General features: G+C 54.5%; 1 protein-coding gene across 2 annotated transcripts; it reads right to left on the reverse strand.

The window, feature by feature from the left end:
* Positions 1-36: 36 nt before the first annotated feature.
* Positions 37-15,930, reverse strand: YJU2 (YJU2 splicing factor homolog). Of its 2 annotated transcripts, XM_067734163.1 has the most exons (9): positions 15,798-15,930; positions 13,719-13,819; positions 11,408-11,552; positions 9,198-9,332; positions 6,653-6,834; positions 4,999-5,119; positions 3,587-3,604; positions 1,575-1,719; positions 37-642 (listed from the first exon to the last, which is right to left on the reverse strand). In XM_067734163.1, the coding sequence occupies exons 1-9, from the start codon at positions 15,819-15,821 to the stop codon at positions 530-532; spliced, it is 984 nt and encodes a 327-aa protein (XP_067590264.1). In that variant the 5' UTR covers positions 15,822-15,930; the 3' UTR covers positions 37-529. The 2 variants fall into 2 exon arrangements, with proteins under 2 accessions (XP_067590264.1, XP_067590265.1); XM_067734164.1 differs by lacking the exon at positions 3,587-3,604.
* Between the last annotated feature and the right edge of the window lie 384 nt (positions 15,931-16,314).

A 16,314-nucleotide genomic window follows, 5' to 3' on the forward strand; every position in this document is an offset into this window, starting at 1 on the left:
TTCCACTGCTGCTTCACAAATTATCCCCCAACGGAGTGTATGAAACAAGGAACATTTATTATCTTGCAGTTTCTGAGCCAAGAGTCCAGGACTGGCTAGGTTGCATGCTTCTGCAGCCCCCTCCTCAGATGCTGGCAGAGAGAAGGTACCCCCAGGCCAGATCAGCAGGTTCCTTTCATGGGTTCCAGATGGTTCTGTGGCGGGGATGGAGCCAACCACTGGTGGGTGGGCTCACCCACGTGCCCAGAGCATCTCGGAATGTCAGCCGCGACGACCTCGAAGGCCTGTCAGAAGCTGCTCCGGGGATGCCGCCACGTGAGCTGGGGACCCCGAGCTCCGGAGCAGGGAAGGTGGGGGGACGGGAGAGAAACTGAGTCCCTCAGCTGAAGCCATTGCTGACCCCGCCAGCCTTGGAGGTCATTTGTGCTTGTCCAGTGGTGACTCCAGTTGGTCCCAGGGCCTCCTGCCCCGACCATGGGCTGGAGCTGGCTGTGTGATCTTGACCTGGGGAAGGGCCTGGGGGCAGGGCTCAGTTGCTGCCGCTGCTGTCCTCGCTGTCGGAATACACACCCAGCTGGCTCAGGGAGGAGGTGCCAGACGTCTGGGGCGCAGGGCCAGCCACCTGCCCGTTCTTCATTGCATCTGGAGGAGAGGCGAGAGCTAGCCCACCGTGCCTCCTCGTCCCGGCAGCCCACCTCGGGACAGTTCCAGGCGGACTGGGCCATTCCTGCTTGTTTGCAGCCTTTGTGGAAAGTGCCTGGCAGACCCATCATGGTTTAAACTGCACACCCCTTGACCCAGCAGCTCCGCTTCTAAAAGCTGATCTAGGTGGGCAGAGGTGCCCATGCCGGGGGTGCAACACAGAAAACGGAAACACTCCAAGTCCCAAGTGACAAAGAGGGGCAGACCCTGGCTCCACCACCCACACTGGCTGTGTGGCTTTGGGCAAACAGCTTCACCTCTCTGGGCCTCAGTCTCCTCATCTGATAAATGGGGTAATAACTGTTCTGATAACAATGGCTTGTGTATCCGCAAGGCTCGCTGGGTGCCAGGATCTACTGCAGGCGCCCGACATGGAGCAGCTCATGGAATCAGCCCCCAAACCCTACGAGGCCCTACGAGGTTGGTCCTGTTGTCATGAGCAGCTTCCAGGACAGGAAGCTGAGGACCGGGGTTGAGGGCCCTCGACCAAGGCCACAGAACGAGCGCGTGGAGGCAGAGGGATCTTCACCCAGGATGCCTGCCCTGGAAGCCTGCTCTTTCCACCTCATCGGGCCGACCTCACCCTAATTCTCCATCTCCCGAGGGTCCGAGGAGCCACACACACAAAGCATCGGCGACACAACCACCGAGGTGCAGACAATTTGTCCTACACGCCTCTATCTGACTTGGGTTTTAAAAGCAAGCACTTGCTCCTTTTGTAATTACAAGAAAAAAAGGGAACTGCAGCCCTTCTCCCCTTACCGCTGGTTGGGGGCACACCTCAACCCGCACCGGAACAGCACCAGGGGTGCTGTTGCCACCTGGTGGCCACCCTTGGCACTGCATGAAGCTAAGGGACTGCAGGAACCTACCTGGGGCGGGCAGGACTCCTCCTCGCTGGATGCTGCGGCCCAGGTCTGTTTTCTTCACCACAACCAGGCCAGACAGCTGGGGACTGCTGCCAAAGGTGCCCACACTGCGCTCCCAGCTCTCTGCCTTCCTCTTGGCTTTTGGGGCCTGCAGTTTGTGGCGGGGGTAGCGGGGGGCAGGCATGACTGGGGGGGTCTGTCCCAGATCCTGCTCCTTCTCTGGCAGCCCGGTTCCTAGTCCCCAGCTGAGCCAGGATCTTTGCCATTCCCACTCCCCCTGCTGTGCTGACCAATTCTCTCCTGCTCAAAACTCCTCTGTGGCCCCCCCACACCCTGCGCTTACACTTCCTAAATCACATTGTGACCGCTCACCTCCACGCCTTTACCCATGCCATTCCCTCCACCTGGAATGCCCCTTTTGCTTCTAGTTCACTTGGTGAACTCCTACTCATCCTCCAATACCCATCTCAAGTACCTGCTCCCCTGGGAAGCCTTTCCTCACATTTCAAGCTCAAGTGCGTGCTGCATGTCTGTGCCCGCAGTGGCCTCCACTGCCTTATTAACTGCCTCCGCAACCAAGCTGCGGGGTCCTGCCTTGTTCACTGCTGGGTCTGTAGTAGGTGCTCAATCAACGTGTTTGAGGGAATGACAGAAGATGGGGGCACCCACTTTGGGGACCAGTTAGCGGGAGGCAGAGAGGGGCTCAGCCCCACCTCCAGCTCTTCAGTCGCACCAGAAGAGACCCCTTTTATCTGTTTGATGTTTAAATAGAGGAACTGGAAACCACTAGATGCAGAAGGCCCTGTCGGAGCTGGGAGCTGAGGGTGCAGGGGGAGCATGATGGCAGGGGGCTGCCCGCACAGAGCTCACCATCTGGGGAGGAAGAGGGTGGATGAGCAAGTAGATGCTCAGGACACCATCGTCTATTTCTTTTTTTGGCTGCACGGCATGAGGGATCTTAGTTCCCCGACCAGGGATCAAACCTGTGCCCCCTGCATTGGGAATAGGAAGTCTTAACCACTGGACTGCCAGGGAAGTCCCCAGACACCATTGTCTTGATCAGTGATGTGAAAGAAAGAAGTTAGGGTGGTGTGACAGCGTCGGGGGGACAGCTACTGCTGATCGGGGGCCAGCAGAGCCGAGGTCAGAACGCAGTGCTGAGGTCAGCAAGCAGAGATGGGAGGCAGGACTGAGCCTGGCCCATCCGAGGGGGCTGGCACAGTTGGGGCGGGGAGTGGGGGCAGGAGGAGGACACAGCGGCCTCACTGCATCCCCTGTGTGTAGTAACCGAGACAGAGGCTGTCCGCTGGGGGCACAGGGAGAGACCGGCAGTCCTAGCCGAAGCTTGCTCATCTGGCACCACTGAACTGACTGGTGGAGCTAGCTGCTATCCTTCACCTTTCGTCAAACGCCATTCCATGTCCCCATTAAACTAAACCCAGGGAACAGAGGGGTCAAAGAGAGATGTTTCCGTAAAAGTTATGGTGAAGTTTGTGTAAAGCAAAATACAAGAAGTCCACCATCAAATTAGCTACGAGCAAGGTAACTGTAAGAGACTGGCAGGTGGGCTTCCCTGGTGACGCAGTGGTTAAGAATCCGCCTGCCAATGCAGGGGACATGGGTTCGAGCCCTGGTCCAGGAAGATCCCACATGCCACAGAACAGCTAAGCCCGTGCGCCACAACTACTGAGCCTGTGCTCTAGAGTCCGTGAGCCACAACTACTGAGCCCGTGCACTGCAACTACGGAGGCTGCAAACCACAACTACTGAGCCTGCGTGCTGCAACTACTGAAGCCCACACGCCTAGAGCCCGTGCTCTGCAACAAGAGAAGCCACCGCAATGAGAAGCCTGTGCACCACGACAAAGAGTAGCCCCCGCTCGCTGCTACTAGAGGAAGCGAGCGCAGTAGCAGCGAAGACCCAACGCAGCCAAAACTAACTAACTAACTAACTAAATTTATTAAAAAAAAAAGACTGGAGGGAAATCATACAAGGCCAGACTGCTTTGAAAGTACCTTCAATCTCTTGTTCCACTTGAAAGAAAAAAAGAAGAGGAAACTTTAGACCATGAATTCTGAGGCTGGTTTATGCAAGAGAGACAGCGTGAGAACTCTGATCAGGGATACAGCCTCAAGGAAAACACCTTGGTTCTATGTCAAAAGGTTAATGGGTGAGAGTACGCGACCCCCAAACCCGCTCTCTTCAGACACTTACAGAATTCTCAGCTGGAATGTGGTTGCCTCAGTGAAAGACTACATTTCCCAGCCTCCTTTGCAGCAGGATGTGGTCAGGTGGTTCAGTTCTGACCAATGGGGTGTGAGCAGAAGGATGTACTCAATCAAGGGTATAGTTACCCTCAATGTCCTCCTCCCTTGTCCCCACCTCTTTCCACTGGCTGGGATGCAGACGTGGCACTGAGCTGCCTTGCAATGAGGGCATCATCCTTGGGACGGCAGGACAATGAGGACCCGGACACCAGGGTCCACCTTCTCTGTTCTGCACAGCCCCGCACAATTGTTATTCGAGAGAAAAGTAACTTCCATGTAGTTGAAGTGGCTGTCACTTGGGTCCTGTCCAGTGGCTGGACTTGTATTTAACTAATACAGACCAGGAACATGTTTTGAATTAAAATAATAAGTTTCTGGGGGTGTCTGTGCTATTTATGATTTCCCACTTTAACCCCCTCCTTCAATTAACAAATCAGAGTGGCCTTGACCACCTTGGATAAGACATCTGTGGCGGAAAAGGCTCGCTCCCTCCCCAAACCCTCTTCTTTCTTTCTGCCAGCAAGGGCAGCTAGAGGAGGCAGCTCCCAGCCTCCCTTGCAAAGGCAGGATGCGGCCATGTGACTATGCCCGGCCATTGGGACTCGAGGGGAATGGAGGTGGGCTGCATCTGAACCTGGGCCTCCAGGCGCTGGCTGGTGGTCCTCCACACATGCTCTGCCTTCCTGCAGCTGGAACCCCAGGGTGCTCTGAGCCAGCTGTGACCGCAGAGTTGGCATCCATGTTCTAGGACGGGGCAGAACTAGGAGATGGGAGGAGTCTGGATCCCTGAGTGACTGCATGGAGCAGGGCTGCCTGGGAGTCCAGCCCAGGACTGTGAAGTGACTGAGAAATAAACGTCTGCCTGATGTCTCTAAGTGTGGGGAGTCTCCTTGTTTCTGCAGCTGAAGCAGGGGTGGAAAACTACAGTCCCGGAGGCCTGTCACCTGTTTTTGTAAATAAAGTTTTATCGGCACCCGGCCACACCCACTTATTCATGTACTATCTACGTAGCAAGTTTAGTGCTATGTTTAGTGCTATGATGTGGAGTTGACCACTTACGACCCAGACTGGCCTTTCAAGACAAAGTTAAGCCAACCTCTGGCTTACTCTGTCCCTGCTTCACCTGAGAGCATGTGGAGATGCAGGCAGGCCACACTCACCTCGTCCAGGATGGCAGTGGGGTTGGGCAGGAGGGCCTGCTGGGGCTGGGTGGGGGCAGCATCCTCCTCTGAATCGGAGTCTTCCAGGAGTCTTCGTTTCCTAGATTCTTCCACTAAGGCCCTGCGGGAAGGAACGTGGGACTTGGGAACGTGCTCTGTTGTGGGACAATGGCCAGGACCCCCCCACACACACACTGAGGTGCACTGCCTGGCTGCCCTGTCCTGATCTCACTGAGTGGGGGATGGGGATGCACAAATAACTTTAAAATAGAATTCTTTGTCCAGGGGCTTCCCTGGTGGCGCAGCAGTTGGGAGTCCGCCTGCCAATGCAGGGGACGCGGGTTCGAGCCCTGGTCCAGGAAGATCCCACATGCTACGGAGCAACTAAGCCCGTGCGTCACAACTACTGAGCCTGCACTCTAGAGCTCACGAGACACAACTGCTGAGCCCGTGTGCTGCAACTACTGAAGCCTGTGTGCCTAGAGCCCATGCTCCACAAGAGAAGCCACTGCAATGAGAAGCCCAGGCACTGCAACGAAGAGTAGCCCCTGCTTGCCGCAACTAGAGAAAGCCCGCACGCGGCAACGAAGACCCGACCCAACACAGCCAAAAATAAATAAATAAGTTAAAAAAAAAAAAAAAGTTCTTTGTCCACTGAGCCCAGTGGGGTGGTTAAGTGCCTGGAAGCCAGAACCATTCTGGGTTTGAACCCCAGCTGGGGGGCCTCAGTCAGGGCTGTGCTGGGAGCTCCTTGAACCTCAGTTCTCTTGACCACCATAATGACAGAGCCAAACTCAGAACAGTGCCTGGCACCGAGAAGGGGCTCGCTAAACGCAGACTCCTCTCACTGTTATCTACGCCAATCCAACAGCAGCTAGTATGTGCCTGACCGTGTTCCAGGCCATGGATGCAGAGGTCAGAGCAAGTCCCTGTTCAGACTTTAGATGAGGGGAGATAGATAATAAATCAGGAAAGGGGCAAATCAGCAAGAAGGTTCCAGAGAGTGGGAGGTGCCGGGCAGAAGCATGAACACAGCAGGCCTGAGGCCAGATCCTCAGAAAGGTTGGCTCACCAGGCCAGCCCTTGGGGGGGGCATCTGGATCTGGACTTGGGGGCTCCTGCCACCCTCACTGATGGGGGGGCTCCTTGTCCCGACACTGTGCAGACATGGGGTCTGCACGGGCATCTGCTCTCCTCCTGGGTTTGGGGTCTTGGCCGTGCCGGGCCAAGGTGCCTGCGTGACCGGCCCCCAGTGAGAACCCCGGGCTGGGTCTCGTGGGCCTCCCCCGGGAGCGCCCCTCCCTCTGCCGTCATGTCTCACCTGGGGGGATTAAGCCTGTCCTGTGGGACTCCACCGGGAGAGGCCTCTGAAAGTCTGCGCCCGGTCCTCCAACTCTGCCCCACCTGCCTTTTCCTTCTGCTGATTTTTCGCCGTAACTTTTCACTGTAATTAACTCATCAAACCTGGGGGTGATCCTGGGGGCCCCGACAGAGACGCCATGAGACACAAAGCGAGATGGGGAGGGAGATGCGGGGAAGGCCTCCCTGAGACGGTGACGCACGAGGGAGCTGTGGAAAGGTCCGGAAGGGGGGATTCCAGGCAGAGGGAAGGACCCTGTAGAGGCTGTGGGGGGGCGGGCGCCCCGGGACTCACGCCGCCTCCCGTTCGTCCTCCGCCTGCTCGTGCTTCCGCTGCTCCTCCTCCGACAGGCGGTGCTGCCGCAGCATGGCCTCGAAGTCCACGTGTGCCTGCCGCTGGTTCAGGTCCTTGAGCTCCTGCAGGTTCTCCAGAACCTCCATCTCCAGCTTGGAGTCCTTGGTTCTGTTCTCCAGCACCTGGCAGGTGTGCAGACACAGGGCTGAGTGAGCTGGGATTCCACCCCTCCACGTGGCCTGCCTGGCCTCTGGGGTCACCATGGGCAAGGGGAGACCCCCCCACCCTGGGGCTCGATCCACAGCACCCGGTCCCACAGCTGTACCCATTTCACGGCTCGGAACACTGAGGCTCGGGGAGGGGAAGTGACTGCCCAAGACCATGCGGCTGGTCAACGGTGGAGCCAGGTGGCCTGGACTTCCAGCCTGGCTCCGTCACTAAGCAAAAGTAATAAAGATTTTTAAAAAAGACGATCTGAGCAACTGCTGTGTGCCAGGCTCCAGGCTAAGATATTTCCAGACATAATCTCGTTTAATCTTCACAATAACCCCCACTTTACAGACAAAGGAACTGAGGCTCAGAGAGGTGAGGTCGGCCCCGCCAGGTCTCAGAGAGGTGGCTTTGGAGCCGGGCGGGGCTGGGAATGAATCCTGCCTTGGCTGCTTCCTGGCTATGTGACCCTGTTGAACTAACCCTCTGGGAAATGGCAGTTGTGGTGGTTTGAAAATACGTCCAAAAATTCTTTCACGCTCCTCCCTTCCAGAGGTGTAGCCTAACTCCCCTCCCTGTAAGGGTGGGCTGTTGTAGTAACTCGCTTCTGATGAACACAACAGGACCAATGACGGTGTGTCCCTTCCGAGACAGATCATAAAAGGCCCGGGGCTCCTCCTTGTTCTCTCTGGGACTCTCGCTGGGGGAGGGGGAGAAGCCCCCATGTTGTGAGGAGGCTCACGCAGTGCTGTGGAGAGGCCCATGTGGACAGGACATGAAGCCTCCAGGGAATGGCCACGTGAGGGGGCCACCCTGGAAGTGGCTCCTCCAGCCCCAGCTGAGCCATCAGATGAGGCAGCCCCGGCAGACAGCTTGACTGTGACCTTGGGAGGGACCCACAGAACCATCTAGCAAAGCTGCTCCTGGATTCCTGACCCTCAGAAACTGTGGGATAATAAATGCTGGAAGTTGCAAAGTTTTGAGTCGACTTGTTACACAAGGACAGCTAACCAGTACCAGGGTAATAACCCCGTGCTGGCCAGTGTAGCAGTAACTAGAGCAGCACGTGGACAGCACTGAGGGAGCTCCAGGAATACAGCAAACTGCCTCTAAGGCCTATTTCCCTCCCTGCTGCTCCGCACGGCTGCTGAAAACATCGGATCAGATCTGACATGGCTTGACCAGAAAACACAGCTGGCAGAGGCATGAGGGTCCAGGAAGAGATGGGAATTATGGGGGTGGGAGGAGACAGAGGAGAACATGGACTTCCTACTATTTATGAGAAAGACGAAAAAAAAATGTCCAGTTAAAGATGAAAATAACTTATTTAAGGGATAACAAAAGGAGTATCAATATTTATGAATTACTATGTGCCAAGCTGTGATCTAAGAGTTTTATGTGTATGAACTCATTTAACCCTCACCACAAGTGTACGAGGGGGGCACAATTCTCATCTCATTTTACAGATGAGGACGCTGAGACACAGAGAGGCCAAGTGCCTTGGCCAAGGTCACACAGCCAGGATATGGTCAAGAGAACGTTTCCTTCTCTATTTCTAGTCTTAATCCAAACTAGCCTAATGGGAACCTCCTTAGAAAACCGCGGGGCAGCTGGCTGCAGGAAGCACCTGGCGTTCCGAAGTCCAACTTCCTGACTCCCTGTTAGTTTTCTCTTGCTGTGCCACAATTTGCCACTAGCCCAGTGGCTTAAAACAACACGAATTCATTGTCTCCTGGTTTCTGTGGGTTGGGAGTCTGGGCCGACACAGCTGGGTTCCCTGGCAGTCTTGCTAGGCTGAGATCAAGGGTCCAGGGCCCTCTTCTGAGCTCACTCAGGCTGCTGGAGAATTCAGTTCCTTGTGGTTGTGGCACTGAGGTCCCTGCCTTCTTACTGGCTGTTGACTAGGGGCTGTTCTCAGCTCCTAGGGGCTGCCTGCTGTTCCCTGCCACGTGGCCACTTCCACAGTGTCAGTCCTTCATGTCTCTGACGTCCTCTGTCTCTGACTCTAGACCCGTATTAAGGGGACCATCCGGATAATCTCCCTCTTACAAGGGCGACTGTGCTGTAGTTTAACCTAACATAACTTAGTCACAGGAATAGGATCCTTGTATGCACAGTCTTGGGACTGGATGAGGTGTGTGACCAGGAGTCAGGGCTCTGGGAACATCTTAGAGTTCTGCTGACCACACTCCCCACCCCATCACCCTGCCTGGAGGCCTGAGGCAGGAAGGGGCACCGATTCCGCCAGCACCGAAGCACAGGCACACGTGCGCGCGCGCGCGCGCACACACACACACACACACATGCATGCACGCACGCACCTGCACACACTCACCTTCATGGGGTTGTTCAGCTCCTCGTCCTCCCGTTCCTTCTGCACCCTCTTCTCCTCCTCCTCCAGGAGCTTCTCAGCCTGGAAGTTCCGCGTGGCTCCATGCTCCATGGTGTAGTCTGTGTTTTCGGGGTCTGTCTGGGAGGGAGGGTGGGCAGACATCAGCTCCTAAATCTCTGAGCATCAAGAGCTTCTGCTGAACAGCAGCCAGCAGCCTGGGACACCTTCTCTCCGTGTTTCACTCCTCTTAATACCAATTCTTTCTTTTTCTTGCCTTATGGCTTTGGCGAGTACAGTTCTTTCTTTCTAGTGCTCCTGTCCCCTTTTGCAGAATCGCTGAACTCCCGAGCATAGACCTGCAGACCCTTCTCCACCTGCCCACTCCCTCCCTCCTGCCCTTCACCTTCCACATGTTTGCAAATAAAAGTCTCTGGACCTCTGCACATCTTTTCTGGTGTGTGTGTGTCTGTGTGTGCGCGCGTGTGTGCACGCACTTGACCTTCTTCCCTTAATTATGAATTACACATCACGTATGTATGCTCCTATTTGTGTTTATAAAATGGAGAAGCAAAAATGTAACATGGTATCCTGGATGAGACCCTGGAACAGAAAGGTGACATTAGTAGAAAGATTGAAATCCATATCATGTCTGGAATTTGACTAACAGTAATGATCCAGTGTTGGTTTCTTATTGTGGCGGATGCACTGTGGAAATGGAAGACGTTAACAGGAGGGGAAGCTGGTGAGAGGCAGATGGGAACTCTCTGTGCTATCTTTGCAACTTCTCTGTAAATCTAAAAGTATTCCAAAATAAGAAGCTTACTATTTAAAAAGAAACAGCAAGGAAGAGAGTGATCCCTGTGTGTGCATGTGTAGGCAGAGCACATTTTTTGAAAGCCACACAAGAAACTGTTATAACTGTCTCTATGCATGGGGGCTGGCTGGGCAGAGGGGAGCAGTAAACAAATTTTCCAGTGTTAATCCTGCACTACTGTGGGAGTTCTGTTTTTACCATATGCTCACATACACACACACACACACACACACACATATGTATATATACACATACACACATATATGCAATCCTAGTTATTTGAAATTCTTCACTATAAAGGCCGATTTATAACATTTTGCCATAGTTTCTCTAGTCTTTAAAAAAAGTCATATGTATTCATTAAAATCTAAATATACACATACTTCATAATTCAGGTAAAAAGAGACATTTTCTGGAGACAACCCATATGCCCATCAGCTGGCAAATGGATAAAGAAAATGTGGCCCATCCACACAGTGGAATATTACTCAGCCCTGAAAAGGAGTAAAGCACTGATACATGCTACAACACTGATGGACTTTGAAAACATGATGCTCAGTGAGAGATGCCAGACACAAAAGGCTACAGAGTGATTCCACTGATAAAGAAATGTCCGTAATAGGCAATCCACAGACACAGGAAGTGGATTCGTGGTTGACAGGGGCTGGGGAGAGGGATGGGGAGTGACTGCTGACAGGGCTGGGGCTTAATTTTGGGGTGAAGAGAACATCCTGGAATTAGAGAAGACAGCTTTAATTACTCCTGATGGAGTAATTAAAATATATCATTTATTTATTTATTTTTTTTTTTTTTGCGGTACGCGGGCCTCTCACTGTTGTGGCCTCTCCGATTGCGGAGCACAGGCTCCGGACGCGCAGGCTCAGCGGCCATGGCTCACAGGCCCAGCCGCTCCGCGGCATGTGGGATCTTCCCGGATCGGGGCACGAACCCGTGTCCCCTGCATCGGCAGGCGGACTCTCAACCACTGCGCCACCAGGGAAGCCCTATCATTTTTTAATGTACTTTTTATTTTAACCAAAGGAAAAAAGTCCCTAGCAAAAAAAAATGCTCAAACAGTACAAGAGTATGTGAAGAGAAAACTATAAGTTCTCTTCATCCTTTCCTCAAATCTTTAATACCACCCTTAGAGTAACAAAGTAAAAACGTGACTGCTACTGGCTGTGCAATATTCCACTGTACAGTAGTTTGTCCCTTGAATCCCATCACCATACATCTAGGTTGCTCCTGATTTTTTTGCCTTTATAAACAATACTGCCGTGAACTTCTCCCCAAACCTTTGCTGTTTTCTGCAGAGAAGGTGAAATGGGATTTCCCTGGAGGGAGAGGACAGGAGCACTGACCCCCAGGGGAGGAAGGACCAGACTGGCTGGCCGCCTACCTTGAAGGTGATCTCTGCCAGGCAGCGCGTGCACTTGATGTAGAAGCGGAAGATGGGCAGGCCCAGGTAGGACTCGTTCTGCACTGTCTCTTTGCGGGCGTTGAACTTCTTGCCCTTGTAGATATATTCTCCACATGTCTTACACCTGTGGGGCAGGACAGGGACTCAAGCCATCTCGATACCCTGGTTCTTACTGGTAGGACGCTTTAGCATTCTGGCAGATGGCTGCTTGCATACCTCCAGGGACGGGAAGCTCCCCACCCCGCAAGAAGACTGCCCCACTGTGTGTACTGATTCCCTTAGACGGCATACTCTTCTCACTAATATCTGCCTGGGTCTCGGCTGAAGTGTTGCCTTCTTGGGAAGCACCCAGACTACCCAGACTAGGTGAGACTCGCCTATCACCCATTCCTGGAAGCAAGCCTGGAGTTCATGGGGCATCCTGACCTCCAAAGTGCAGATTCCACCAGGAGGGATGCCACAAGGAGCAAGGCAGAGCTCGCGGCCCCTGCCCTCCCGCGGCCCCTCCTGCTCAGATCCTGTGCTCCCTGGCCTCCTGGCTGTTCCTACAAACACCCCAGCTCAGTCCCACCTCCGGGCCTTCACCCTTGCAATTCCCATAGCCCGTGACACCTTCCATTCCTCAGATCCCAGTTCTGCTGGCATTCCTTCCAACGTTTGCCTGACCACCCAGCGAAGCACCCTCCCTCCCTGGCCACCGTCCAGTCCCTCTCCCTCTCTCGTGACCATCTATGTGTCCTACATGCGCCTTTCGTGAATACGCCTGAGCCCTTGTGTATTATCTCTACTCCCCACCAGATGGCTCCAGGGGGGCAAGTCTTATTTATTTATTTAATTTTTTAAATTTTTGGCTGCTTTGGGTCTTCGTTGCTGCGCGCGGGCTTTCTCTAGCTGCGGCGAGTGGGGCCTACTCTTCATTGAGGTGCTCGGGCTTCTCATTGCGGTGGCTTCTCTTGCTGCGGAGCATGGGCTCTAGGCACGTGGGCTTCAGTAGTTGTGGCACACGGGCTCAGTAGCTGTGGCGCATGGGCTTAGTTGCTCTGTGGCACGTGGGATCTTCCCAGACCAGGGCTCGAACCTCTGTCCCCTGCATTGGTAGGTGGATTCTTAACCACTGTGCCACCAGGAAAGTCCCGGGGGTGGGGGTGGGGCAAGTCTTGATGCCCACAGTGTCCCTGGCACCCAGCCAAGGCCCTGGTGCACAGCAGGTGCCCAGTAAGTGACTGCTGAGGGAAAACGAATGAAGGAAGGGGAGAGAGAAAGGAATACGTAAACACGGGCTGAATTTCACTAACAAAGGTGGCTTTGATTACCACTTCGTTTCAGATGTGCTAAGATGTAAAAAATTGTGGTGAGGTACAGTAATTCCGAGGCGGTATGAAGGACGAGGCCTGGGGACTGTGATGGGGAGGGAAGGATGGAGGGGGTTGGGAGGGGGATCCGGAGGGCCTCTCTGAGGGGGTGAGATCTAAGCCAAGTCTTGAAGGGTGAAAAAGAGCCAGCCAGGGCTTCCCTGGTGGCGCAGTGGTTAAGAATCTGCCTGCCAATGCGGGGACACGGGCTCGAGCCCTGGCCCAGGAAGATCCCACATGCCATGGAGCAACTAAGCCCGTGCACAACTACTGAGCCTGCACTCTAGAGCCTGCAAGCCACAACTACTGAAGCCCGCACACCTTGAGCCCGTGCTCAGCAACAAGAGAAGCCATCACAATGAGAAGCCCACGCACCACAGTGTAGACCCAACTCAGCCAAAAAAGAAAAACAAAGAGCCAGCCATGTGAGAGCAGAAAGAAAAGTGTCCCAGGCAGAGGCAACAGCTTGTGCAAAGGCCCTGGGGCGGGAACGGACAGGACTGCTGGAGGAAGTGAATGTACATACAGGACCCTGTCTCATGTGCTCACTCTTACTACCAGTGACTGAGACCTCGACACAGGTACCAGCTGGGAGCTCTGAGACATCAGGGAGATTGGTCCTGAACGGCAGGAGGGTGAGGTCTGGCACGGTCACTCGCTCACTGGGTCCACGTCTGAGCCAGGACCGACGACCTGGTCTGCGCACTGGGGACCGGACGCTCTCTGTGGGTGGTCTGCGCACTGGGGGCGGGGCGCTCTCTGTGGGTGGTCTGCGCACTGGGGGCGGGCACTCTCTGTGGGTGGTCTGCGCACTGGGGGCGGGGCGCTCTCTGTGGGTGGTCTGCGCACTGGGGGCGGGGCGCTCTCTGCGGGTGGTCTGCGCACTGGGGGCGGGGCGCTCTCTGTGCTGCCAGCGCAGGGCCCGCGGGGCCGCTCACCTCATGTTGAAGGGGGCCATCAGCCGCACCACGTACTGCCGGTCTTTGGGCAGCTTGAGCTTGGGGATCTTTGACGGGTCGAAGTCGGGCGGGTAGTATTTCTGTGGGGAGGAAGGAAGGGTCAGGGGAGCTGCTTTCAGACGCAGGGGCAGGCTGGGGGCAGAGGGAAGGGGCTCTGGGGAGCTGTGTCTGGGTCCCCAAGACCACGCCCACGTTTGAGGATTTGGTGAGAGGACTCCTAGGACTTGCATACACTTGTCCTCATGGCTACTATTCATCACAGCAAAGGGATACAGAGAAAAACGAGCCAAGGGAAAAGGCATGTGGGGAGGGGCCCAGGGAGACCGGACACAAGCTTCCAGAGACTTCTCCTGATGGAGTCAATTCTCCCAGTGATATATTGTGACAACGTGTGCGAAATGTCCCCCAGGGAAGCTCAGGAAGACCCAGCACCCAGGGTTTTCATTGGGGGCTGGTGTGTAGGCACCTCTGCCCGGCACGTATGACGATTCCAGACTCTAGACTCCCGGAGGGGAGCAGGTGCTCAGCATAAACCACACTGTTTGTACTAACAGTTTAACCCCAGGGAGCCATTCTTTTCAGAGAACATTGGGAACCATCCCAAAATTCAGGTTCCCGGATACCAGCCAAAGTCCAGCATTGCAAGCCAGGCTTTCTAAGGCAGCAGCCTCAAGCCTGTTGCATTAACTCTTTCTGCACAGGAGCCTGAGATGGGAGATGTGGGGAAGGAGAGTCTGGATTATGAAAGAGAACTACATACGATAATCAGAAAATAAAGCACTTTGCATTTTGAGCACTTACTAGGCTCCACGTAGTACACAGAGAGCTTTATGTCCCCTGCCTCATGGAATTCTTGCAAAGACTCTATGAGACAGAGAATGGTGTACCCATTTCACAGAGGAGGAAACTGAGTTCTGGTGGTTTCAGCTACTCAGGGTCACACAGTGTGAGCAGCAGATCCAGGATTCAGACCCAGGGACACAGCTCTGGGGAAACTGTGGTACAGTGATTAGGAGCATCAGTTACAGAGCTGGCGGGGAGGGGTGTCTGGGTTTGATTCCTCTATTCTCTGGCTATTACATAACCTCTCTGGGCCTCAGTTTCCTCATCTGAAGAAGGGATAACCTGTCCCCCTGAGAAGACCTGATGAACAAGGCACTTAGAGCTGTGCCTGGCACACAGAAGTATCTACCAGCAAGTTATGGAAATGGCTGGGCTGCCAGTTGGATCCTCGGGATGGAAGGACTTTCACGGACTCGAAGTCCGACACAACTGCACTGGGTCTGGCTGGGGCTGAATTCCTAATATAGGTGTTTAAGAGATTAGAGCACTGAGTCACTGTAAGGGACATCATCCTGGGCTCCAAGCCACCAGTCTGGAGGTCTCCTCTCTACTCCGTCCAGACATCTTAGGCTTACACACTCCCAGGCTGGGGAGCTCACCCCCTTCCTGGGAGCACACACCCTGCTGAAGGGCGGGGAACAGGGACTCAGAATTCCGGAGCGCTCTTTTCCAGAAGCTGAATCCTGCCTTCCAGAGACCAGCTCCACACCCCAAGAGTCCCAGTTTTCCCCAACAGAACTGGGAGAAGTTGAGGCAATTGGAAGGGTCCCTGCCAGCGGAGCAGAAGAGCTTAGCAAAGCCTAATCCCTCCGAGGAACACGATTGGCTAGAACCCCAAGCGGGGAGAGACTTAACAGAGCCACGCCTCCTGGAGATGAGAATGTAAAGTGAGAATACCAATATCCTAAGGAGGCTCCGCCCCCAACGGGAGTGACTGGATAATTCCTTTCAGAAAATCCTATCAGAAGTGAGTGGGTAAATAGCCTAAGCTCCGCCCCCACAGGTGACTGGGTACACCCCAGCCTCGAGGGGAAGGCTTAGTGAAGGCCCACCCCCCGCAGAAGGTGATTAGGAGGGTTCTAGAGAGCCCCGCCCTGCAGAAGGCCGTTGGGGAAGAAAGCAAAGGCCCTAATAGGAGAGTATAAGTAGCCCTCCTCGGCCCGAGCTCCGAGATGTCCCGCCCCAGGTCGAAAACCCTAGTTGCCCAATACTTACGTTTAAAACTTTTCGCTCCGACATCTTTACCTCCTGCTCTTCTCACGACCACGAGAATACTGATTAGGCTGAGTGCTTGTCGAACTTCCCCGACCATCTATCCTTGTATTTCCGCTTCCGTCACTTCCTTCAGCCGCTGTTATTGGCTGCTGCGTACACAGCTTGCCTTTTCATTGGTTCAGATCCCCGCCTGTCAACACTCGAGTCCGTCTGTATTCCCTCCCCAGTTGCAACCTCGGTAAGGGCGCAGCAAAAGGTTCCGGCGTCGGTGTGGATTTGAAGTTCCGAGGAGGAGGCGCTGCGCCCTCTAGAGGTGAGCAGCGACTGGTTAAAATTTCGTCGTCACGCGACGTGGCTGCTGGTAGCTACGTTCCCTGTGGTTTTATTCAGCAAACGTAGAACTCAGCGTTGAGCGCTTACCTTGTGTGTTGGGCTCCGGGAACCTACACATCGTTCCCGTGTCCCTAGCGCTCACCTGAGGACTGGGGCAGCTCTTACGATCCACACAGCTCCACAG

The sequence above is a fragment of the Pseudorca crassidens genome, chromosome 3 (assembly GCF_039906515.1).
Source record: "Pseudorca crassidens isolate mPseCra1 chromosome 3, mPseCra1.hap1, whole genome shotgun sequence".
Classification (NCBI taxonomy): Eukaryota; Metazoa; Chordata; class Mammalia; order Artiodactyla; family Delphinidae; genus Pseudorca; species Pseudorca crassidens.

What these genes read in the sequence shown, in the direction of transcription:
- YJU2 (XM_067734163.1), bottom strand. Translation starts at nt 15,821, where the DNA reads ATGTCGGAGCGAAAAGTTTTAAAC. An exon ending in AGCTGAACAACCCCATGAAG is followed by an intron (nt 6,835 to 9,197) that starts GTGAGTGTGTGC and finishes CACACCTGCCAG; the next exon opens with GTGCTGGAGAACAGAACCAA. An exon ending in AGGAGTCCTGCCCGCCCCAG is followed by an intron (nt 643 to 1,574) that starts GTAGGTTCCTGC and finishes CCTCTCCTCCAG; the next exon opens with ATGCAATGAAGAACGGGCAG.